This window comes from Scyliorhinus canicula, chromosome 2, assembly GCF_902713615.1.
Source record: "Scyliorhinus canicula chromosome 2, sScyCan1.1, whole genome shotgun sequence".
Classification (NCBI taxonomy): domain Eukaryota; kingdom Metazoa; phylum Chordata; class Chondrichthyes; order Carcharhiniformes; family Scyliorhinidae; genus Scyliorhinus; species Scyliorhinus canicula.
The window spans coordinates 15,704,653-15,729,681 of NC_052147.1; the positions used below are offsets into that span (position 1 = coordinate 15,704,653).

General features: G+C 48.4%; 1 protein-coding gene across 2 annotated transcripts in view; it reads left to right on the forward strand.

Moving 5' to 3' along the window:
- The window catches only part of LOC119951027 (acetyl-coenzyme A synthetase 2-like, mitochondrial), a 64,750-nt gene extending 39,952 nt beyond the window's left edge, over positions 1 to 24,798 (forward strand). The window contains exons 6-14 of one of the 2 annotated variants that reach the window (XM_038774063.1): positions 1,396 to 1,543; positions 8,604 to 8,741; positions 10,272 to 10,364; positions 17,555 to 17,667; positions 18,818 to 18,944; positions 21,485 to 21,612; positions 22,812 to 22,875; positions 23,197 to 23,318; positions 24,510 to 24,798. In XM_038774063.1, the coding sequence (XP_038629991.1) occupies positions 1,396 to 1,543; positions 8,604 to 8,741; positions 10,272 to 10,364; positions 17,555 to 17,667; positions 18,818 to 18,944; positions 21,485 to 21,612; positions 22,812 to 22,875; positions 23,197 to 23,318; positions 24,510 to 24,686 (1,110 nt within the window). In that variant the 3' untranslated portion in view covers positions 24,687 to 24,798. The remainder of the gene's footprint in view (positions 1 to 1,395; positions 1,544 to 8,603; positions 8,742 to 10,271; positions 10,365 to 17,554; positions 17,668 to 18,817; positions 18,945 to 21,484; positions 21,613 to 22,811; positions 22,876 to 23,196; positions 23,319 to 24,509) is intronic. The other variant, XM_038774071.1, reaches the window with a different exon arrangement.
- The last annotated feature ends 231 nt before the right edge of the window (positions 24,799 to 25,029 follow it).

The window sequence follows — 25,029 nt, forward strand, 5'->3', positions numbered from 1 at the left end:
CCTCAGTAAGGCAGACAGCATTATCAGAGACCCCTCCCACCCAGGCATTGCCTTCTTCCAGACCCTTCCATCGGGCAGAATGAATACTCGCACATCCAGACACAGCAACAGCTTCTTCCCCACAGCCAGAAGACTCCACAATGACTGTCCCTTGGACCGATCTGTTCCCTGTAAGAACACTATTCACGACTCCCTATGCTGCTCTTGCTCATGTATTTGATTTGTTTGGCCCCATGTTCCGCACTGCAACCAATCGCTGTTTTGTCGATGTACCATTTGTCAATGTTCTGTTGATTATTCTTGTGTCTACTATGTACGTACTGTGTACATTCCCTCGGCCGCAGAAAAATACCTTTCACTGCACTTCGGTACATGTGACAATAAATCAAATCAAATCAGATTGGAAGCGCTATGTTGCTGTCCTTCGAGCAGAAAGGGCTAAGAGTAGATTTGGTAGAGGTGTTTAATATTATTCAAGGGTTTGGATAGAGTCGACAATTTGTTTCCAATGTCTGAAAGGTGATTAACTATCTGACTGGGATTTGAGGCGATTCAATAGCAGTGACAATGAGTGGGTGGGATTCAGAATGCACTGCCCGATGTGGCGGCAGATTCAATGGTAGTTTCCAAAGGGAACTGGATAAACACCTGAAGGGAAAAAAATTGCAGGAGTATCGGGAAAGAATGGGAGAGTGGGACTAACTGGATTTCTCCTCCAATTGTCAGCGTAGACTTGATGGGCTGAATGGCCTCCTCCTGTACTATTCTATGGTTCCATGAAATATATTTACGTATATACATCACAGAGAAAATGAAAGCAGGTTGTTCTGACTCCAGGTGCTTGTGAGGAGAGTGCAAGCAACCAAAACACATCTGGTTTTCAAAACCAAAAAGTTTTGGGGAAAGTTTATAGTTTATCATAGAATCATCGAATTTACAGTGCAGAAGGAGGCCATTCCGCCTATCCAGCCTGCACCGGCCCTTGGAAAGAGCACCCTACTTAAGTCCACGCTTCCACCCTATCTCCATAACCCCTCCTATCTTTTTGGACACTAAGGGGCAATTTAGCGTGGCCAATCCACCTAACCTGCACATCTTTGGACTGTGGGAGGAAACCGGAGCACCCGGAGGAAACCCACGCGGACACGGGGAGAAAGTGCAAATTCCACACAGTCACCCGAGACTGGAATTGAACCTGGGTCCCAAGGACTGAGGCAGCAGTGGTAACCACTAAAGAACTGGTCTCATTGCGGGGGAGGGAGGATCAAACCAAAACAAAAAAACTGATTGGGATAGTTTCTAAAATCGGGTCAGCTGTCAACAGAATCTTTGATGATCCATAATGATCTGTAATTGCAATGTGGCCTCATTTTGTCTCTCTCTCTCTCTCTCCAGTATGTGTTCGATTACCATGATGGCGATGTGTTTGGCTGTGTTGCGGACATTGGTTGGATCACTGGTCACAGCTATGTTGTGTATGGGCCTCTGTGCAATGGAGGAACCACAGTGCTGTTTGAGAGTACACCTGTCTACCCAAACCCAGGTAAGGATTCGACAGCTCACTCATGTCCAGACATCTCAAAGTGCTCAGCTCATTCCATCTCTTCTTTCAAGGCTATATTATTGGACTATTTAGCCAAATATTTGTGGGTTAGGGGGATTGCCCATGCTAAACTGCCCCTTAGGGTCCAACTGATGTGTAGGTGAGGTGGAGTTACGGGGATAGGGAGGGTGAGTGGGACGAGATAGGGGGCTCTTTCAGAGGGTAGTGTAGACTCAATGGGCTGAATAGCCTAACTGATTCCGTAATGTCCGTTGAGGAAAGGAGATCTGCTGATTCCTACCCAGTTTGGCCTGTACGTATCTCCCACCCTGCGACAGCGTGGTTCACTCTTAATGACTTGCTGTAGTGGCTAATGTCCCTCAGCTAAATCAACATGCAGCAGTTGTTCACGAGGATAATATCCCACCATCACCTTCTCTGGGGCATGAGGGGTGGACAACAAGTGTCAGCCTTACTGGCGATGCCCACACAACGCCCAAGAATGATTTTTCATATAAAGCCTCATGTGAAAAGTGACTGGACAGCTTGTGAGCCAAACATGTGCACATGTCCTCCCTCAGCTTGCTGCAATGCTCCAGTTGGTTTAGCTCAGTGGGCTAGGCCGCTGGTTCGTGAGGCAGAACAAGGCCAGCAGCGCGGGTTCAATTCCCGTACCAGCTGAGAATTCTGAATTCTCCCTCTGTGTACCCGAACAGGAGCTGGAGTGTGGCGACTAGGGGCTTTTCACTGTAACTTCATTGCAGTGTTAATGTAAGCCTACTTGTGACAATAAAGATTATTTATTACTATTATGATCATGCACATGCAACCTCTCTCCCAGCTCCTGAGTCAGTCTGAGGTCACCTGACTCTAACATTCACTTATATACTAATAAGACTCCTAGTGGTCAGTCGGTGAATTACGGACAACCATGACATCACTACACCCGGCACATCCCTGTCTCGCAGGTTTGACCACACCTACCCACCCCCTCCCCTATTCTTAAGGATTCACTGAAGTGTCCCTTATTTCATTCGACCAGAATCGGTCACCCTTCCATTTGCCTGGGCTCTAAACTTTGAACTACCCCATCCATATCTTTCTCCCTCTCTCTGTCTCATTTTCCTCTCATTGAAAAAAAAACTTAATTTAGAATACCCAATTCATTTTTTCCAATTAAGGGGCAATTTAGCCTGGCCAATCCACCTAACCTGCGCATCTTTGGGTTGTGGGGGTTAAAGCCACGCAAACACAGGGAGAATGTGCAAACTCCACATGGACAGTGACCCAGAGCCGGGATCAAACCTGGGACCTCGGCACCGTGAGGCAGCAATGCTAACCACTGTGCCACCGTGCTGCCCCTCACGTTCCTCTCATAAGACACTCCTTAAAACCTGCTCCTTGAACAAGCTTTTGGTCATCTGCTATCATGTGGCTTGCTGCCATGTTTTGTTTTATAATGCTTTTGTGAAGCACCTTAGGATGTTTTATTACTTTCAAAGGTGCTATACAAATAACAGTTGTTGTTGTTGCTGTGTGAGGCGCCTATCTCTCACTGCTTAGAATTCACACTGCCCACAATATTAAAAACACCTTTTTAGAGGAACTTTTAAGTCTTACAATTCCATCAGTATGGAGACCATTCAGCCCATCAAGTCTGCACTGATTTTTGGAATGAGCACTCTACCCGTACCCACTCCCCCTCTATCCCTGTAACCCCAGAACCGAACCTGCACATCCCCGGACACTAAAGGGCAATTTACCATGGCTGATCCATCTAACCTGCACATCTTTGGACTGTGGGAGGAAACCGGAGCACCCGGAGGGAACCCACGCAGACACGGGGAGAACGTACAAACTCCACACAGTCACCAAAGGCCGGAATTGAACGCGGGTTTCTGGTGCTATGAGGCAGCAATGCTAATCATTGTGCCAACATGACGCCTGTGCCGTCTTCATCCGGAACCATCTGTGGTTGGGACCAAGATAGTTGCTCCTTTGCCCCGCTCTCCCAATGCTATGCTGATTTATAGCATTACGAGGAGCAAGCTGACAATGTTGCAACTGTAGGCCTCTTTAAGAGTAAACCAGGGCCAGCTTCGGGGTGAGCACTGCAGTCAATAGATAGCCGCCGCAGATCGATGGCCGCTATCTGAAAAATGAAAATCGCTTATTGTCACAAGTAGGCTTCAAATGAATTTACTGTGAAAAGCCCCTAGTCACCACATTCCAGCGCCTGTTCGGGGAGGCCGAAATGGGAATCGAACTGTGTTGCTGGCCTGCTTTCAAAGCCAGCGATTTAGCCCTGTGCTAAACAGCCCCTGCTGTTTCAAAGGGCGTGGGTTTCACCCCCACAACCCAAAGGTGTGCATGCTAGGTGGATTGGCCACGCTAAATTGCCCCTTAATTGGAAAAAATGATGTATCTCACATCAGCCTGGGTGCTGTGTGTGCCCTCAGCAACTGATAAAGGCGGGCATCAGGTGGCAGTCCTGGATACAGTATAAGTATTTTATGGTTTGGGCTTGACAAGGTCATGAATAATCCTTTGAAAAAGGAGCCTGTGTAAAACTGAGGGAGGTGCAGCTGCTACTGAAAGGAGAGAGGAATGTTCATGAAGTGTTGTTAATGTGTCAGCGTTGGGAAAATCAGAATCTCGCTTCACTGTTGGCGAGAAGTGAAGAACGAGAGACTCTAGATAGGAGGCGAGGGAAAGGAAAATGAAAATGGATGGAGTGGAATCTGCAGTTACAGGATAAATAGTTTGTGCTCAGAAAGTGCGAGGTTTTCGTAATAATATGCCAGCAGCCAAGTGCGGAAATAGAGGCCGCAAGGGGAGATTTGGTGGACCGAATGGCCGTTCTCACCTGGCCGACAGAGGCAATATCCTTTGTCGCTGGAGAATGGGGGTGGGGGGAGGGGTGGGGTGGCCCATGGATGAAGGAAGCCTCCATACTTTCCCCTTCTCTGGAAAGCTTTGATGAAGCTTCAGATTATTTGGAGGGAACAGGATTCAGAGCAGAACGAGGAAAAAATAATCCAAGTTTCAGATGCGAGTAAGGACGGTACATCTATTTTTCAATGACGATGGGGAGTGGGGAAGAAAGTGGAAGGACATCATGCAACCTGTTAAGATGTTTAAAGGTAGGAATTGATTCTGTGTCAAATTGGAGAGTGTGGTCATAGAGTGAAGAGTTCTTCCTCTGAGGAGGGGGCGTACGGGAGAAAACGTTTATGTTTCACGCACTACCTCTTTTTACAGAACAAAGAAACAAAGGCCTGAATTTTATTTAATTTAACCCCAGGAGGGCTGTTTCCCAGCCTGAATCTTTAGGGCAGTGGGCAGATTGAAGCCCCGTGGGGAAGGCTGGCAATAATTCAGATATTTTCCTGCTACGACAGGATGTGGCGGGGGGGGAGGAGTGAGCATGGGGGTACCTCCATCAGAAGCCCTCTTATGACTAGGAATTCCCCCCTCCCCCACTCGCCATATAATACCCAGTGGCCTCTGGACCTCCCTCCCATCCCCCTCCCTCCCCAGGGATTCCGATCGCTCCCACCTCATCCAATCAGATCTCTCTGAGGCAGGACTTCCTCAGAAATTGAAAACCAGTCTCAGCAATGGTGGAAATGCTGATCGCTTGGTGTAAAAGCCTGTCTGGTTCACTAATGTCCTTTAGGAAAGGAAATCTGCCGTCCTTACCCGGTCTGGCCTCCATGTGACTCCAAAGCCACAGCAACGCGGTTGACTCTTAACTGCCCCTCTGCAATGGTCGAGCAAACCCCTCAGTTCAGGGGCACTTAGGGATGGGTAACAAATGCTGGCTCAGCCCAGCAACGCCCACATCTCATGAAAGAATTTTAAAAAGCTCTACGGTTTCTTTTGAAGAGTGGAAGACAGCATGTGAAGAAAAAGAGCTATTAATAATATCAGTTAGTGGGGGAGGGGGACTGGGGAGCTGTGTATGTAAGCTATGTTGGCTGGGTGTGGTTGTTGGTTGGGTGGCTGTTACTTACTTTGTTGTTTTTCCTCTTCAAATTGTTGTTAAGAATTTATAAACGCCTTGATAGAATGTTTTTTTAATGTCAGCGAACATGGGAGTCAGAAAGGGAAATTTGTTGGCCAGCAGTTTAATGGGGGTAGAATGTAGGAAGCATTAGGTGGGTTTCATGGACAATGTGAGAGCACGTCATGAGATAGGAGAGAAAGTAGAGAGTGATATGGATTCAAAATGCAAAACTGGAAGGAGGGCGTGGGGGGCCGCTTTGCTAGAGTTGGTCTTCAGAGGAAGCTTGGTCCTGTGGGCTAGGAGCGATGTGACAGAGGCAACTGATCGGATGGCCTTGATCTTAGTGATAGAGCATTGCCACCGAGCGAGGGGCGATCCATGAGCTCCTTGCACTTTTTGGTGACAGGGGAGGAGTCAGGAGTGAAAAGAACTGGGGGATTATCTTCTTGCCTCAGGATGATCCTGGATTCGTGATCTGTTTTAGCAGACAGGATAGAGTTTGATGTGATGCAGCCAATTCTGGACATAAATGGCTAAACCAGTTGTCGGCCATTTCAAGCCTGCTTCTCTTGGACTTATGGGAGTGGAGATAATGGGGGTGGGGGGGCAGGGGGGGCGGATTGGTCAGTGTGAGAGAGAGCAATGCTTCAGTGGGGACGAAGAGAATGAGGGTAAGGATACGTCTAACAAATCATTGGCTGCAGATGTAATGTGGGATGGAGGGCCAGAGGTGGATCAATTCCCTTGATGTCCCTAAAAACAAATTTATACCAGGCGCACAAGAGTTGTGTGCCCGTATTCATGGCGGCTGACTGTTAGATGGGCTTTGCTCCCCCACGGACCATGGTGACAATATTCTTGGCTCATTGTTCTCCTGTTGGAGCAGACCTTTTCTGTTTTGGCGGACGTTTCCCGCTGTAGCTTCTACTTTGACTGAAGAAACATCCCAGCTCCGCAAGTTTCAGGAAGTTAAATCCATTTTTTGCTATTTGTGGGGATGTGGAGAGAAGTTGGAACCAATCGGGTGAAACAGTCCAAATGTAGAGAATGATTCTGAAATTCAAGAGCGTTATCGCAAAGTGAGTAACCATACCTTAAAAAGGGGAAAAGAACTTGCCGCAGACTAGTTTGTGTTTCAATCAATATCTGTTTTTACCGGGAATAAATCCAGCTGCTCTGAGCCGGACAGAGAACCATAAGATTGTGTACATTGTGGTAATCGATTAACCAAATGATAAACTTGTTTGTTGACTTTTATCTCTGTACCTTTCTGGTGTTGAGGAATGACCTCCATTGATATTAGTCTGGTATCATTCTGACCAATGATTTCAGCACAAATTAATACCTCAGTTAAAATAACACCGGAATGTCAGCTGTAGTACTGCTGCCTCACTGCGCCGAGGTCCCAGGTTCGATCCCGGTTCTAGGTATGACGTACTGGCACTGGAGGGTGTGCAGAGGAGATTCACCAGGTTAATCCCAGAGCTGAAGGGGTTGGATTACGAGGAGAGGTTGAGTAGACTGGGACTGTACTCATTGGAATTTAGAAGGATGAGGGGGGATCTTATAGAAACATATAAAATTAAGAAGGGAATAGATAGGATAGATGCGTTTCCACTGGTGGGTGAAAGCAGAACTAGGGGACATAGCCTCAAAATAAGGGGAAGTAGATTTAGGACTGAGTTTAGGAGGAACTTCTTCACCCAAAGGGTTGTGAATCTATGGAATTCCCTGCCCAGTGAAGCAGTAGAGGCTCCTTCAATAAATGTTTTTAAGATAAAGATAGATCGTTTTTTGAAGAATAAAGGGATTAAGGGTTATGATGTTCAGGCCGGAAAGTGGAGCTGAGTCCACAAAAGATCAGCCATGATCTCATTGAATGGTGGAGCAGGCTTGAGGGGCCAGATGGCCTACTCCTGCTCCTAGTTCTTATGTTCTTATGACGCGTGGTAATTCTAATATTGTTTGAGAGAAAAAGGCTTTAGTTCCCAAACATGTCCATCAGTGAGCCTCATGTCTGACTCGAATTGAGAGAGATTAATTGCTACCATTAGTCAACAGCTCTCATTTGCATTGCTTCACGAGATTAGCAGGATGGTGAACGGTGAATTAGGTGGATCTTGGCCATTCCACATCTGGCAATCCCTATATTCCATTGCTTGCTGGGGCTGAGTTACCACAGTGCCGGATGGAATCTGTTGACTGCCTGTTGATATGTACGGCTCCAAATATATCTCAACTGTATCTATCTCCAAATGGCTCCCAGCAGTTACTAGTTGCCTTCTCCTCCCCTTGTCTCTCTGGCGGTGTGAAAACTAAATTCAAACCATCCCTATATCCAGCTATTTCTGGAATGGCAACGGCATGGTAGCACAGTGGTTAGCACTGTTACTTCACCACGCCAAGGTCCCAGGTTCGATTCCCGGCTTAGGTCACTGTCTGTGCGGAGTCTGCACTTTCTCCCCATGTCTGCGTGGGCTTCCTCCGGGTGCTCCGCTTTCCTCCCACAAGTCCCGAAAGATGCGTTTGTTAGGTGAATTGGACATTCTGAATTCTCCCTCTGTGCACCCGAACAGGCACCACATTGTGGCGACTAGGGGCTTTTCACAGTAACTTCATTGCAGTGTTAATGTAAGCCTACTTGTGACAATAAAGATTATGATTATTATTATTACATATTGAAAAGCTCCAATGTACTTCACAGGGACCACAATTAAATGTCCAGCAGGAAAGTTTCAGGTTCACTCCCTGTTCTGTGTTGAGTTAACAGGGCTGTGCTGGGGCAGAAATTTTGGGGCGGGGTCACTGCACTTAGCCTCAACATTTTCTGGCCCCTCAACATCCAATGGTAATGTGCGTTTATATAGTGCCACCAATGCAGAAAATTGTTCCCAAAATCCATCATAAAGTTGACAATAGGGGAAATGTCTATCCAGTGAACTGGAAAGTCAAGCGATGAAGCTGGAATAGTATTTGGCTGTGAGCCTCCTGTGGTTGAATAGCCTGAAGGCACTCACTATATGATGACTGGTTCTTATGCCCTATGCTTAGGCCGTTACTGGGAGACAGTTGAAAGGTTAAAGATCAACCAGTTCTATGGGGCGCCCACGGCGATCCGACTCTTGCTGAAGTACGGAGATTCATGGGTAAAGTCGCACGATCGGTCCTCGCTGAAAACACTGGGCACAGGTCAGTATGTAAGTGCGGTGTGTGGCACAACTGCCTGCCCATTGAAGGCTGCACTGGGGAAATGTTAACCCGCTCGGGTGCTGAAGGCCGGCAAAGCGGCAACACATGCCTTTCCCCGTCAGGCTGATCTCACGTAGATCCCCCACAGGAGGTGCCCGCTGGTGGACTGCTTGCCAACACTTGTCGGCCTGAATGTGGGCAGTGGGGCACGACAACAGCAAAAGGGGAAGACATAACTGACCCCTCCTAAACTCTGACTGGAATTACTGGCAAATTACAGGCCAGTCACTCCCTGACCCAGTGTGACTGTGAACTCAAGCACGGTGACATTGCGACTGGGGGAATATAGTCCTCATGCTCCTGTAACTCAGCGTCCAGCTGACTCCCAATAGGTCAATGAATCAGAGAACTGTAGAGCACAGAAGGAGGCCATTTGGTCCATCTTATCTGTGCCAGCCCTTTGAAAGAGGTATCCAACTCCCCATCTCTTTCCCTGACCTCTACAGATGTTATTCTCCATTTCAAGTGTTCATCCCATACTCTTTTCAAAGATGTCTTTGAATCCATCAGCTGTTCAGCAGTGCATTTCACATCTTTGCAACCAACTGCGTAAAACTCACCAGGAACTCACCAAGGTTCCTCAGGCAGCACCTTCCAAACCCACGACCACTATCATCTGGAAGGTCAAGGGCAGCAGATACCTGGGAACCCCACCACCTGGAGGTTCCCCTCCAAGTCACTCACCATCCCGGTTTGGAAAAATATCGCCGTTCCTTCACTGTGGCTCGGTCAACATCCTAGAATTCACTCCCTAACAGCACTGTGGGTGGACCTACACTTCAGGGAGTGCAGTGGTTCAAGAAGGCAGCTTCCTACCACCTTTAGAAGAGCGACTAGGGATGGGAAATATCACGGCGCTGAGGTCCCAGGTTCGATCCCGGCTCTGGGTCACTGTCCGTGTGGAGTTTGCACATTCTCCCCGTGTCTGCGTGGGTTTCGCCCCCACAACCCAAAAATGTGTAGAGTAGGTGGATTAGCCACACTCAATTGCCCCCTTAATTGGAAAAAATAATTGGATAATCTAAATTTATAAAAAAAAAAGGGATGGGAAATAAATGCTGGCCTAACTAGCGACGCCCTCATCCCGTAAAAATAATTTTGAAAAAATTCTCATCCCACACTTGGCTGTTCTGACAATTACATTAAATCTTTGTACTCGGTTACTGACCTGAGAACTAAAACAATTTCTCCTTATTTGCCCGATCAAAGCTCCCTCATAATTTCCCTCATAACTGAACTCCCTTGTCCATGGTACCAATCTGGTAAATCTCCTGTGCACCAAGGCCTTGACATCCTTTCTGAAGTCTGACGCCCACCAATGGGCCCAATAATCCAGCTCCCGACCAGTGCTTTTGGAAAAGTTCAGTATAATTTCTGTTCCAGTATTCAGTGACTAGATCCAGGGTCTTATTTAACGTGTTTATTTGGCAATGAATAAAATGAACCATCTTGATCTGCTTGACTTTTCAGTTGGAGAGCCCATCAACGCCGAGGCATGGGACTGGTATTATAAGGTTGTTGGGGATAGTCGTTGTCCAGTGGTGGATACCTGGTGGCAGACAGGTAAGAGGGTACAGCCAATGTAGGCCCATTATTATCGATACCATGCAACACCCATGTTCTAGTGATCATGGTGTTTAATTTATAGGCAGCGGCTGGGTGTCGTGTTCAACCATTCAATCGTTTTGATTATGTGAGTCTGTTTACTATTGATGCTCACTGTGCTCGATTGATTAAACCTGGGCCTGGGCAGAGAGGGTCGGAACTGTTTGAAATGCACCAATCCAACGACCCTCTATTCGTGATCTGAGCTCTTTTGCTGGATGAAGGAATTGAATGAAGAGCGAGCCCATCATTATAGGGCAGAAGCAAGGATCAGAGGCAGCTTCTCCCTATTGTTACGTCTACTGTTGCATGAAGCACCATCGCAAGCTACATTCTTAATGAAAGAAAGAGCTGCATTGATACAGCATCATTCAAAGTCCTCAGGATGTCCCAAAGTCTTTACAGCTACCTTTCACAGTGTAGTAATGGTTCTCATGTGGCAGCCAATTTGTGCACAGCAACCTCCCACAAACTACAATGTTAGAATGACCAGATTATCTGTTTTAGTGATGTTGAAGGGAGCCAAATATTGTCCAAGTCAAGAGGGTGAATTTACCAGCTCATTATTGATGCACGATCAGTCACTACTGAAGCGAGATTGTAGTCCAATTGAAGGCTTTAATGAACAAGTAGTTACCCCAGCAGCTCCGGTACAGAATGACTGCTGTGGGTGAAACACAGACTCTTATGCTCCGCCTGCTGGGCGGAACCAGCAGGCAGGTTCTACCACTCATACTACAGTATAAGGTACATCCCACCTAGGTACCACAATACCCCTAATATAGCCTACCACAATTATATGGATGATTGTTACGACAGTTCTAAATATCGAGGTGTTCCAGTGATCCCTTACGCAGACCCTAAAGACCAAAGGGAAGTTCTCACACTCTTTGAGGCAACAGTAAGGTGACTAGTTGGCAGGCAGCCATCTGGTGCTGAAGAAGGCTGTTTAAAACCTGCTTGCATTATCTTCCAGATGATTCATGCTTCTGAACAGCAGTCAATGAAAGGGTGGATAAAGTGAGAGGGAGAGAGAGAGAGAAAGACTAGAATACTGCTAAAAAAAAGAGACACACTGTTGAAGCTTTTTATCTCTCACTCATCAGGCATTGCGCCTGATTTGAATTGAACAAAAGTGTGGGAGGACGATAGTCCCCCGGTGAATTCTCCATGGCAACGTCTCAACCAATCAGAGTTGACATGCCAACCAATCGGCAGCCTTTCAGCATGCAGTATAAACTGCTGCCACCGTTGAAATTTGGCATTCTCGCGTTTGCCCTGATGAATGTACAATGAAAACCTTCGACAGCGCGTCTCTTTTATACTATCGAGAGAGAGAGAGAGAGAGACTGTTCAATTATGTGATTGTTCACCAGGAGGCCTCCGTATCATGCACTATTAATGCTGTAACAGAACCTTCCTGGGGTTCCCAGACTGATAAATAAGCATGTGGAGCGATTGGTTTGGCATGATGTCTGGGAAAGTCGAATGGAAAGGCTGACTGAGTTGAGATACACAACTCGGCTATAAAATGCTGCAGCCTGGGCGGGTGAGTCCGTTCTGCGATCAGAAACCTCTGCAGCTGTCCGAGCAGCTGTTGCTGTCACTGAGGTTATTGATCTTAAAGAGACATCGTCCACATGGAAAAAAAACCAAGTCTAGCAAGTTCCACGTATGGAGAAGAGCCTGAAGTGCTTGTTATATGAATTGCTGCAGCCTTTCCCAGTTTGTTGGGTCAGCGTCCCGGTGTGTTATATATAGAACATACAGTGCAGAAGGAGGCCATTCGGCCCAACGAGTCTGCACCGACCCACTTAAGCCCTCACTTCCACCCTATCCCCGTAACCCAATAACCCCTCCTCAGCTTTTTGGACACTAAGGGCAATTTATCATGGCCAATCCACCTAACCTGCACGTCTTTGGACTGTGGGAGGAAACCAGAGCACCCGGAGGAAACCCACGCCGACACGGGGAGAACGTGCAGACTCCGCACAGACAATGACCCAGCGGGGAATCGAACCGGGGACCCTGGAGCTGTGAAGCCACAGTGCTCTCCACTTGGGCTACCGTGCTGCCCCCGCAGACATGGACTGTCTGTCTGAGGAGGCAAACGTGGCAGCCATTTGTGTCGGTCGGAAGCAGCGATGAGGAGAGTCGGTGAATGTGTCCTGCGACTGATGTTGTTCCTTGAGAGAGGAATGTTCACCACAATTCCGGGTGAATTTCCTGCTCTCCGCCTCCAAAAGGAATAATGAGCTCATGGAGGACTACAGGTTAAAAAAAAAGGTATAGTTTAAGTTTGAATATAAATTTAAAATGATGATGTGAGGGAGTAAGGGTGAGGGCAATGCAAGCAACTGTTTCAAAGTTGCAATTTTCTCTCCCCCGTCTCATTCCTCTCCCCTGTTGGCATCCTCCTGGGTCATGGCTCTTTGCATACTGGGTGCCCTTTGGCTATAGTCCAACGGATGCTGTAATGTGGAGCCATATTTTCAAGAGCATGTAATGGCATTGAAGAGCAGTCAATGTAAGGGTGGATAAAGTCAGAGATTTGAGTAACGCTGAAAAAAGAGACTTGTTGTTGAATCTTTTGACCTCACACTCATCAGACTTTGCGTCTTTTAGAAAATTAAACAAAAGTGTGGAGCGGGGGACAGTGGGTGAGGAGTGTTGGTCAGGATTCTTGGTGCACAAAGATAGGAGCAGGAGTAGACTGTACAATGCGTCGAGCTTGCTCCGCCATTCAATACGATTATGGCGGATCTCGGGCTTCAATCCACTTTCTTTCCCACTCCCCATATTCCTTAATTCCCTGAGAGACCAAAAACCTGTGTTTTTAATATAAATTTAGAGTACCCACTTATTTTTTTCCAATTAAGGGGCAACGTAGCGTGGCCAAACCACCTACCCTGCACATCTTTGGGCTGTGGGGGTGAAACCCACATGGGGAGAGTGTGCAAACTCCTCACGGACAGTGACTCGGGACGGGATCGAACCTGGGACCTCAAGGTCATACGCGGCAGTGCTAGCCACTGTGTTGCCCCGCCATTCTTTTCTTTTAACTACTGAGTTAAAGCGCTCAAAGAAAATAAGATGAATCACAATTTAAATGACCGGATGGTCCCAGTTATTTGTAGGTTTGATCTGGAGCTTAATATCTAAATCCTCTGGGCAGCAGCGGCCCTAGGGTTGCTGGCGCCCCGGGCAAGCTGAACTTCGGCGCCCTTACAAGTGCCAATTTTAAAGGCCTCCAGCACTGCGCTCCATCACCTTTCCCCGCTGCGGATAGCCTTTTCCTGCTCCCCTCGGCGGCCCTCCTCCCGCCGAGGACCCTCCGTGCAGCCACTGCCTCACACAGACACTGAGCAGCCGCCAGTGGCTGAATCAGACCGGCAGGCGGCCAAGGCCAATCAACATGGCGGCCGCACAGGGGGCGGGGCCGGGGCTGAATGAGAACCCCACGTGACTCCGGGCTGTGCGTGGGCAGCTACTGAGCATGTGTAGCTGCCATCAAGCGGAGGCAACATGTTGCAAATGTGCAGATCGTCCTTAGAATCTTACAACCTTTCAGCCACTGAATGGCGCCCCTCTAGCACATGGCGCCCCGGGCGACTGCCCGATTTGCCGGTACCTTGAGCCGGCCCTGCCTCCGGGACATTGCTGGAGGGTTGTTAACATTGGGCGGGATTCTCCGACCCCCCCCCCGCCGGATCGGCTGCTGATTTCTCCGGCGCTGGTTTTCGGGCGGGGGCGGGGTTCATGCCGCGCCGGTAGGGTGCCGTTGGCAGCGCCCCCCTCCCCCTCGGCAATTCCCCGGGCCCCGATGGCCGCCCATTTTCGGCCAGTCCCGCCGGCGTGAAATGGACATGGTCCATGATGGCGGGATCTGGCTGGTAGGCCGTCTACCAGACTCCTCGGGGGGGGGGGGGGCACAGGGGTTAGCATTGCTGTCTCACAGCACCAGGCCTTCAATTCCAACCTTGGGTGACTGTGTGGACTTTGCATTTTTTGTCCCCGTGTATCCATGGGTTTTCTCCAGGTGCTCCGGTTTTCTTGCACAGTCCAAAGAAGTGCAGGGTAGGCGGATTGGCCATGATAAATTGCTCCCTAGTGTCCAAAGATGTGTAGGTTGGGTGTGGATAGCGTGGGGGTGTGGGCCTAGCTAGGGTGCTCTTTTGGAGGCTGGTAGAGGTGGGAACCCTCACAACATTTAAGAAGCATTTAGATCAGTACTCGAAATACCACAGCAAACATGGTGGCACTGTGACACAGTGGTTAGCACTGCTGCCTCACAGCGCCTGGGACCCGGGTTCAATTCCAGCCTTGGGTAACTGTGAGGAGTTTGCACGTTCTCCCTGTGCTTGCGTGAGTTTCCTCCGGGTACTTAAGTTTCCTCCCACAGTCCAAGGATGTGCTGGTTGGGTGGATTGGCCAAGCTAAATTACCCCTTAATTGGAAGAAATGAATTGGGTACTCTAAATTTAAAAAAAGGGGTGTGGGTAGGGGGAACCGGTGTCCCACAACTCACTTACCACTCCAAATAGCTGGTGTGCACATCGATGGCCATACTCCAGGTTGGTGACTTGGTAGCCGTGTAAAGGTGCCCATCAGCTGTGGGTGGTGTGGCATGAGGATGTCACCCCTTCTAATGCGTAAAAAGACTGGGGACGGTGGATAAGGATCCTAACACTTTCGCTGGACAATGGCTCAGAAGGCAGAGATCAGCGAGGTGTCAAACAGCCAGCCGCCTGTGAAGACTCTGGGACCTTGCACAATTTAAGCCCCATGGTTGGCCAAGGGAACGTCATCGACATACACAGTAGATCGCCTCCTAGGTGTGGCTACCCAGCAGGACAGGATGGGACGTGATGCCGAATTCACTGCCTGAAACAAAAATTCAGTAGTCACTTTCAAAAGAGAATTGGACATGTGCTGGAAAGAAAAAGCATCATGGGATAATGGGGAAGGAGAAGAGGCGTGGAACTGATTTGATTAGCTATCCTCTCTGCGATACCACTCTGAGATGCTATGACTCAAAGAGGCCCTGGGTTCATTGCTGGTCCTAAATGGTAGTGGTGGTGGTGGTGGTCATGGCGCGCACGCCCGGGGGGGGGGGAGCAGGTTTGTGAATTTTGTAGCACAAATAAAAACTAACCGTGTGGGTGAGAGTGAGGAAGAAAGCTGCCACGGCAGGAAGGTATCAATGGAGTGGGTGGAAAAGTGGCAAACGGAATTAAATCCTCAGATGTGTGAGGTGATACCTTTGGGGAGGACAGACAAGGGAATAAACAATAAGTAGAAGGATTCCGAGAAGTGTAGAGGTGCAGAGGAATGTTGGAGCGCGTGCCCACAAATCACTGAAGGTCATAGTTCAGTTAGATAAGGTGATTAAGAAGGTTGACCGGGTTCTTTGCTTCATTGGCTGAGTGTAAGAGCAGGGAGAGTCATGGCGCCAAAACTGTTAAAATACAAGTTAGATCTCATCTGGTGGTGTCCAGTATGCGATTTTGATCAAAGATTGGATGGCTTTCTTTGGAAAGGAGCAGGGTTAGAGGAGATTTAATTGAGGCATATTGTCGAAGGAAGAGCCCAGATAGAGTGGATGGGAAGGAATAATATTGGCAAAGAGGTCAATAACTAGGAAATATAGATTTAGAGTAATTAATAAGAAGATTCGAGGGGAGCTTTTTTTTTTTTAGAACAGTACAGCACAGAACAGGCCCTTCGGCCCTCGATGTTGTGCCGAGCCATGATCACCCTACTCAAACCCACGTAACCACCCTATACCCGTAACCCAATAACCCCCCCTTAACCTTACTTTATTAGGACACTACGGCAATTTAGCATGGCCAATCCACCTAACCCGCACATCTTTGGACTGTGGGAGGAAACCGGAGCACCCGGAAGAAACCCACGCACACACGGGGAGGACGTGCAGACTCCGCACAGACAGTGACCCAGCCGGGAATCGAACCTGGGACCCTGGAGCTGTGAAGCATTTATGCTAACCACCATGCTACCGTGCTGCCCAGCTGAAGATTGATTTTTCACCAAGATGGTGGTTGGGCTCTGGAACTCACTGCCTGGAAGGGTGGTAGAGGCACAAGCTCTCATTGCATTTAGAAAACACTTGGTGATGCCGTTGAGGTGACATAACATACAGGCAAGAGATGAGAAGTGGGACGAGGTTGGGAAACTCTTTTGTGGCCAACACAGCCACAATGGGCTGAATTGACTGGGCCTTCTTCTGTGCATTGTGTATTTCTGTGGGCAATATTTAGTGTTTTGGGCCAGTCCATTTGCTCCGCTGCCCTACTTCAAAGTAGCATCTACCCTGGGATGTCTTCCTGAGCGAATAGATAAGGGCCGGGATTATCCGTTGCTAGTCCACCCCACTACCGCTGCCAGCGAGGGTGGGGAATTTGGTGCTCAGCCAAATCTCCCGTTCACTCCAGCGGGACTGGAGAATATCCGGCTGCCGTGACCGGACGGAGAATCCCACTGCCATGGACGAACAGAGAATCCCGCCCAAGGCCTTGGCTTAATATCTCATCCAAACGATGGCAACTCCAACAGTTGAGCCATCTGCACTCTTGTAGGTGAGAATTCTGAGGCTGCTGGACTAAAGCGATTGGTCTATTAGAGCGAGGAACTGCCGGTATCCACAAACCCTTTAACAAAATGAGTGTTGTGGAGGAAGAGTTCTTAATGATAGCGCGAAAAGGGCAGCACGGTGGCACAGTGGGTTAGCCCTACTGCCTCACGGCGCCGAGGTCCCAGGTTCGATCCCGGCCTTGGGTCACTGTCCGTGTGGAGTTTTCACATTCTCGCCGTGTTTGCGTGGGTTTCGCCCCCACAACCCAAAGAGGTGCAGGCTAGGTGGATTGGCCACGCTAAATTGTCCCTTAATTGGAAAAAATGAATTGGGTACTCTAAATTTATAAGAAAGAAAAAAAAAATAATAGCGCGAAAAATGTCTTTGCAACCAGAGCTAAGGCTGTCGGAAGCGTGTTCTGATATGATGTGTGTGTATCGAAGGTTCTTATCTTTTCAGGGTATCGCAGACAACTTGCCCTCCCACTTGCTCTGCTCGCAATGCCACTCTCTCTACCTATTTCCTGACGAGGAATGTTTGTGTTGTTTTTCAGAGACTGGGGGAATCTGCATCGCGCCTCGCCCTGCAGGCAACGATGCAAAGATTGTCCCTGCCATGGCGATGAGGCCCTTCTTTGGAATAGAACCCGTACTCATGGACGAACAGGTAACTAGAATACTAGATGTTGACATTTTCCTTTTATATCACCTCATCCACCTTCCTGCCTGTGGATGTGGGATTGTCTGAATTGGAGACGGACTTTTATCCTTTGAGCTGGGAATGTAACATGTTCACATCTGGCCAGGATTCTGTAGGAATGAGCGGGATACACAATGTCTAAATACTCTCCTGCTTTCCCTTCCAGCAAGGGGAGGGTAGGGTGTGGGAAAAGGCTCATTGCGTGTGATTTATCCTTGAGAATCCAATTTTTCCATCAGTCAGTAAACAATGAGTCATCATCTCCACCGTGGTCCAGTGCATAAGAGCCTGATGCTTCCCGAAAACTGTCTCCAATATACAGCTTAGAAACAGGCCATCCGGCCCAACCAGTTTGTGCTGGTGTTTAAACCTCATAAAGTTGTTCTCATTCCATCTGCCTCATCTCAGCAGTCTTTCTATTCCCTATTCTCTCGTACGCTCATCTAGATCATAGAATTTACAGTGCAGAAGGAGGCCATTCAGCCCATCGTGTCTGCACCGGCTCTTGGAAAGAGCACCCTACTTAAGCCCACACCTCCACCCTTTCCCTTCAACCCAGTAACTCCACCTAGCCTTTGGACACTAAGGGCATTTTATCATGGCCAATCCACTTAACCTTCACACCTTTGGATTGTGGGAGGAAACCGGAGCACCCATGCAGACACGGGGAGAACGTACAGACTCTGCACAGACAGTGACCCAAGCCGGGAATCGAACCTGGGACCCTGGAGCTGTGAAACAACTGTGGTAATATTTCCCTATTGTTGACAAGGAAGAGTTTTCAGACCTGCTAACTCTGCGGCCCCTCTCTGTTTTAATTTCCATTCTGATTCTCTTCTCGCATCGAGCAGTGCATTAAGGCATCTGTTTCCATAGTGAGTTCTTCCCGGAACAGATCACTAATGAGTCACCAGGGTCTTACGGCTTCAACCTGTTTGACCGCGTTATAAACGCACCTTCCTTGGCCATCACGGTCCTGGGGTGGGACTTGAACCCGGGGCTTCTGACTCAGAGGCAGGGGTGCTACCGACTGTGCCACACGACCTCCGTCACTTTAATTCAGGGCCTTAGGTTTGATTTCAGAATTGCATTGACTCTTGCTCTGTGTCTGTTCCAGGGTAGGAGACTAGAAGGGAACAAAGTCACTGGGTCCCTCTGCATCGCAAAGCCTTGGCCTGGGATGGCTCGAACTATCTACAATGACCATGAGAGATTTGTGAACACGTATTTTAAACCGTACCCCAGTAAGTGGATATGTTGTACTGATGGCAAGCCTGATTTAGAATGGTTCCAGGAATGAGGGACTTCAGTGATGTGATGAAACTGGGGAAACTTGGTTGTTTTCCCTAAAGCAGAGACAGGCAAGGGGAGATTTAATAGAGGCGTTCAGGATTATGAATGGTTTTGATAGAGTAAATAAGGGGAATCTTGTCATCAGAGGCAGATTTCAGATAATTGACAAAAAAACATGCGATGGGGAAGGAGATGAAGAGGGATTTGTTTATGCAGTGAGTTGGTATGGTCTGGAACACACATCGAAAAAATGGTAAGAACAGATTGAATATTAACCTACAAACTAGAGTTGGATGTATAACAGAAAAAGAATCATTTGCGAGGGAGTTTTTTTTAAAATAAACAATTTTAATGAGGTATTTTTCGGCTTTGTAAACAGTAAAATTACAGAACGAGAAAACAAAAGGGCAGTACAGTAAACAAAGTACATAGTGCAATTGCCGTAGCCCGCCCCACCCAGATCTGCCTAAATGACCCCCTATACTACATTCCCCTACCCCCCACCCGCTGATGACGGTTGCCACTAAGGGCCGTTAGAGAGGCGACCCTCTCAAGGCGAACTTGATTTTCTCTAGGCCCAGGGAACTCGCCATGTCTGACAGGCAGGTTTCCGACTTCGGGGGCTTTGAGTCCCTCCAGGCGAGGAGTATCCGTCTCTGGGCTACCAGGGAAGCAAAGGCCAAGACGTCGGCTTCTTTCTCCCCCTGGATTTCCAGGGCCACTGAAACCCCAAAAATCGCCACCTCCGGACCCATTGCCATCCTCATGTTCAATACTTTAGATATGACGTCCTCGAACCCCTGCCAGTATCTCCTAAGTTTTGGACACGCCCAAATCATGTGGACATAGAACATTACAGCGCAGTACAGGCCCTTCGGCCCACGATGTTGCACCGTCCTGTGATACCCTTCTAAAGTCCCTCTACACTATTCCCTTTTCGTCCATATGCCTATCCAATGACCATTTGAATGCGTTTAGTGTTGGCGAGTCCACTACTGTTGCAGGCAGGGCATTCCACGCCCTTACTACTCTCTGAGTAAAGAACCTACCTCTGACATCTGTCCTATATCTACCTCCCCTCAATTTAAAGCTATGTCCCCTTGTGCTGGACATCACCATCCGAGGAAAAAGGCTCTCAATGTCCACATGGACCCACATGGTCTGCCGGTCCTCTCAGACACTTTACACACCTGTCCTCTACGCCGAAGAATCTGCTCATCCGGGACACTTGTTATGTGGGCCCGGTGGACGACCTTAAATTGAATCAGGCTGAGCCTGGCATATGTTGCAGTTCCATTCACCCTGCTCTGCTCGTCCGCCCACAGGCCTTCCCCAATCTCCCCTCCCAACTCCTCCCCCCATTTATGCCTCAGGTCAGATGTTATTTTAAAAATTTGTTCATGGGACCTGGGTGTCGTGTGCCAGCATTTATTGCCCATCCCTAATTGCCCTTGAAGGGGTAATTGAGTCACCACATTGCTGTGGGTCTGGAGTCACATGGAGGCCAGTTCGGCTAAGAACCGCAGATTTCCTTTCCTAAAGGACATTAGCGAACCAGACAGGTTATGATGACACTGGTTTCATGGTCATCATTAGACTTTTAATTCCAGATTTTTAAAAATTAAATTCAAAATTCACCATTTGTAGTGGTGGGATTTGAACCTGGGTCCCCAGAGCTTTAGTCTGGGTCGCTAGTTAACACGTCCAGTGAACGGCAGCACGGTGGCGCAGTGGTTAGCATTGTTGACTCACGGCGCCGAGGTCCCAGGTTCGATCCCGGCCCTGGGTCACTGTCCGTGTGGAGTTTGCACATTCTCCCCGTGTCTGGGTGGGTTTCGCCCCCACAACCCAAAGATGTGCAGGCTAGGTGGATTGGCCACGCTAAACTGCCCCTTAATTGGAAAAAATGAATTGGGTACTCTAAATTTAAAAAAAACAAGTCCAGTGACAATACCACTTGCCTCAGTGAAAGGGCGAGGTCATGGAGAGATTTGAAAACAAGTGTGAGGAAACATGCTTTTCCTGACCTCAGTTGAAGTTCTTAGCATTGTCAGTCCTTCTAGTCATGGGATTGGGTTGAGGTATTCGGAGGGCAGCTGGAAACCGGGAGGTGGGGGGGGGGGGGGGGGGGAGAGATTCAAACCCCAGCATGAAGCAGTGCCTTAGAAGAGGGGCACAGTAAGACGTCTGACAACACCAGGTTAAAGTCCAACAGGTTTGTTTCAAACACTAGCTTTCGGAGCACTGCTCCTTCCTCAAGTGAGTGGTATCAGAGCAGTGCTCCGAAAGCTCGTGATTCCAAACAAACCTGTTGGGACTTTAACCTGGTGTTGTAAGACTTCTTGCTGTGCTCACCCCTGTCCAACGCCGGCATCTCCACATCTTAAGTGGAGGGGAGATGAGAAATAAGAAGACACAAGTTTTGAAATATTATTTGAAAACATGAAGGATTTCTGAAGCGTTTTCCCACCCCCCTCTCTGTTCCTTGCAGACCATTTCTTCACAGGAGATGGAGCTTACCGGTCGGGGGAGGGATATTATCAGATCACAGGCAGGCTGGATGATGTCATCAACATCAGTGGTCACAGGCTGGGCACAGCAGAGATCGAAGGGGCTGTGGTAAGTGAAACAAGATAGAGGGCTAATGCTTACTACTGCTGTGTATATTTTTAAAATCTCCGGATATGGGCACCCTCCAGGCCAGCATTTACGGCCCGTCTCTAGGTGCCCTGTGTGGTGGCGGTGAACCTATCTGATTCCTGCTCCTCGGCCATTCCAGAGGGACATTGTGATGGCCCATTGATGGTGACGGACTCTTAATCACATGTCAGCCAGGGTAAAGTCAACCGTTTTCCTGAAGGACAATGGTGGACTCTCCTTTTCCCTCCTTAACAGCATTGTGGGTGCACTCACGGCCCACAGCCTGCGGCCGGTTCACGAAGGCGACTTACCATCACCTTCCTGAGGGCAATTAGGGATGGGCAATAAATGCTGGTCTATCCAGTGACGCCCATGCCCCACGATTGTTTTGAAGAAACAGTCCTTTACTTTCGACCTTTAATTATTTTATAAAATCCAAACTTTCGAACTGGGCCTGGTGGGACTTGAACTCATACAGTCCAGATTCCAGTGTGAGGCAATGGCACATTTTCTTTTTTTTTTTATTTTTTTTTATTTTTTTAAATATTTTTTGAACAAATTTAGAATACCCAATTTATTTTTTCCAATTAAGAGGCAACTCAGCGTGGTAAATCCACCTACCCTGCACATCTTTGGGCTGTGGGGGCGAAACCCACACAAACACGGGGACAATGGGCAAACTCCACACGGACAGTGACCCCGAGCCGGGACCGAACCTGGGACCTCGGTGCCGTGAAGCCGCAGCGCCAACTCACTGCGCCACCGTGCCGCCCAATGGCACATTTTCACCAGTGTTTGGAGTGTGGGGGGGGAGCTCTCTTCTCTTTTCCCCAATAGAGAGGCCTGAGTTTAACGTCAGTGGGGCCATTTTATGCGCCTAGACTGGACACATTGGTAACCAATTCAGCAGGGCAGAGGCCTGTGCCACAAGTGACTTTCTGGCCATTGCCACCTTAGTTGGGGCCTTTTTGTAGCTGGTCTGTCCCGGTGGCTGCCTGAAATAAATAAAGGCTTAATTTTTAAATTGAACTGAGGCGCCGGCACCCGTTCCGGGATGACTACATTTATTCATCCTAGAAGGTGCTTGTTATGTCCAGGCCTTGAGCCGCCCTAAATCGAGAATGTTTAATCCGACGACCAAATTAAACCACTGACCCCATATTTCTCTGAACTTTCAGAATCAACATCGGGCTGTGGCGGAATCTGCGGCAATCGGATGTGCCCATGAGTTCAAGGGGGAAGGCAAGAGCATCATTTTGGCTTCTTTTGAGAAACACAAAATAGGACGAGTAGCTGCCACGGGTGTTCTCCCTTTCGAAGTTCACACGCGACCTGGGACTGAAGTCATTGCCTTCAGAAGAGGGGAGAAGTAGTGTTGGAATGAGAAAAACTCTGAACGTCCTCCCCCAGCTATCTCTCCCCTCTCACAAACCCAATATCCTGACACTCCTGTCTCAATCAGGAGTCCTGATCCAGTATCGTTTTTCAATCTGTCTGCCTATTTCAGAAATCCGTGCCATGGAGTCCAAGCAAATAACCAAATACTCTTGCTTATTTTCTCAGGGTCCTACGTCTTCATTGTTTTAAAGGATGGAATCGGCATTGCGGAGGACACCATCAATAAGGAACTCAAAGACATTGTCTCTCAGAAGATTGCCAAATATGCGGCTCCTGATCATATCCAGGTAGTGAGCTCGTCTGGTGTGTATCCAAATTTCCCTGTGGCCACTGAAGGAAATGGACAGGATTGAGGCTGGCTCCAGAGAGATACCCACCCAACAATGTTCCTAATTCACACTCTCCATGATTACATGCATGGGGACTGTCCATGAAGAACACCCATGGAATGTCCATGACACCTGGAGCTCAGCAGCCTGGAGAGGTCATGCATTGATTATCCAGTTACCTCAGAGTATCATGGCCTAGATAGTGTCTCTGTTCCCCACAGGTGAAACTTTCAATCCAAGACATATCACAGGAATGGAAGACATGCTTTAAAAGGATAGTGCACCAGGATGGATGAAAAAGTAGATGACCAATTAATTGCCTTTGGTCAGTCACATGCACTTCATAGCACACAGATTAAGAGGACCATTAGAAACCTCTCCAGTACTTCAGTGAGCAAATATATTGTGTAGCTTAAGACTCCTCACCCCCTGCAATGATGGCAGACCCCAGCAAATGAGTGTAAAAGGCAAGGCTGAAGCATTTGCAACCACCTCCAGCCAAAAGGGCTGAGTGGATGCTTCATTTTACCCTCCTCTTGAGCTCCCCAGCATCACAGGTGCCAGTGTTTCATCAATTTGATTCACTCCACCTGATATGGCTAAGAGTACGGGATACTATAAAGGCTTGGGGCCTTGACACGTTCCAGCAATAGTACTGAAGACATGTCCTCCAGAACTAGCCATGTCCCTGGCCAAGCTGCTCCAGTACAGCTACAACACTGGCATCTACCCAGCATGGTGGAAAATTGCCCCAAGTACGTCCTCAGGATTGCTTGTCCAGTGATGTAGCCTAGACCTCAGGATTGCTTGTCCAGTGATGTAGCCTAGACCTCAGGATTGCTTGTCCAGTGATGTAGCCTAGACCTCAGGATTGCTTGTCCAGTGATGTAGCCTAGACCTCAGGATTGCTTGTCCAGTGATGTAGCCTAGACCTCAGGATTGCTTGTCCAGTGATGTAGCCTAGACCTCAGGATTGCTTGTCCAGTGATGTAGCCTAGACCTCAGGATTGCTTGTCCAGTGATGTAGCCTAGGCCTCAGGATTGCTTGTCCAGTGATGTAGCCGTGATCTCACTGTTCTCACACTTCCTCAGTGATGTCCACACAAACGCACTCGGAAACACTGAACCCAAATCTTTCCTGCATTTCAGATTGTGAAAAGACTCCCCAAGACCCGCTCCGGAAAGATAATGCGTCGCGTGCTGAGGAAGATTGTGGAGAATAAAATCGATGAGCTCGGTGACCTTACCACCTTGGACGATCATACGGCTGTGGAGGAAATCGTCGCCGGGCACGAGAGGACCCTGGAAAAAGAAGCTAAAGATTAACGGCGAGATGTGGAGCGAGGTTCTTAAATAGAGGCAGCTTTTATTTTTGTAACATTTAATTTAAATGCAACACATTGTGACCAAAATGACCCCTTGCTCTGGACAAATAAAAGCCAATTGCTGCGGATGCTGGAATCTGAAACCAAAGAGAAAAGGCTGGAAAATCTCAGCGGGTCTGGCAGCATCTGTAGGGAGAGAAAAGAGCTAACGTTTCGAGTCCAGATGACCCTTTGTCAAAACCTTTTGCTCTTAACAACTGCCAGTGCTGGGAGTTATCATCCGGAATGGTGTTGAATTTCTTCATGACGTCTCTACAGTTAAGCACTCTCAATCAGGGTTTACA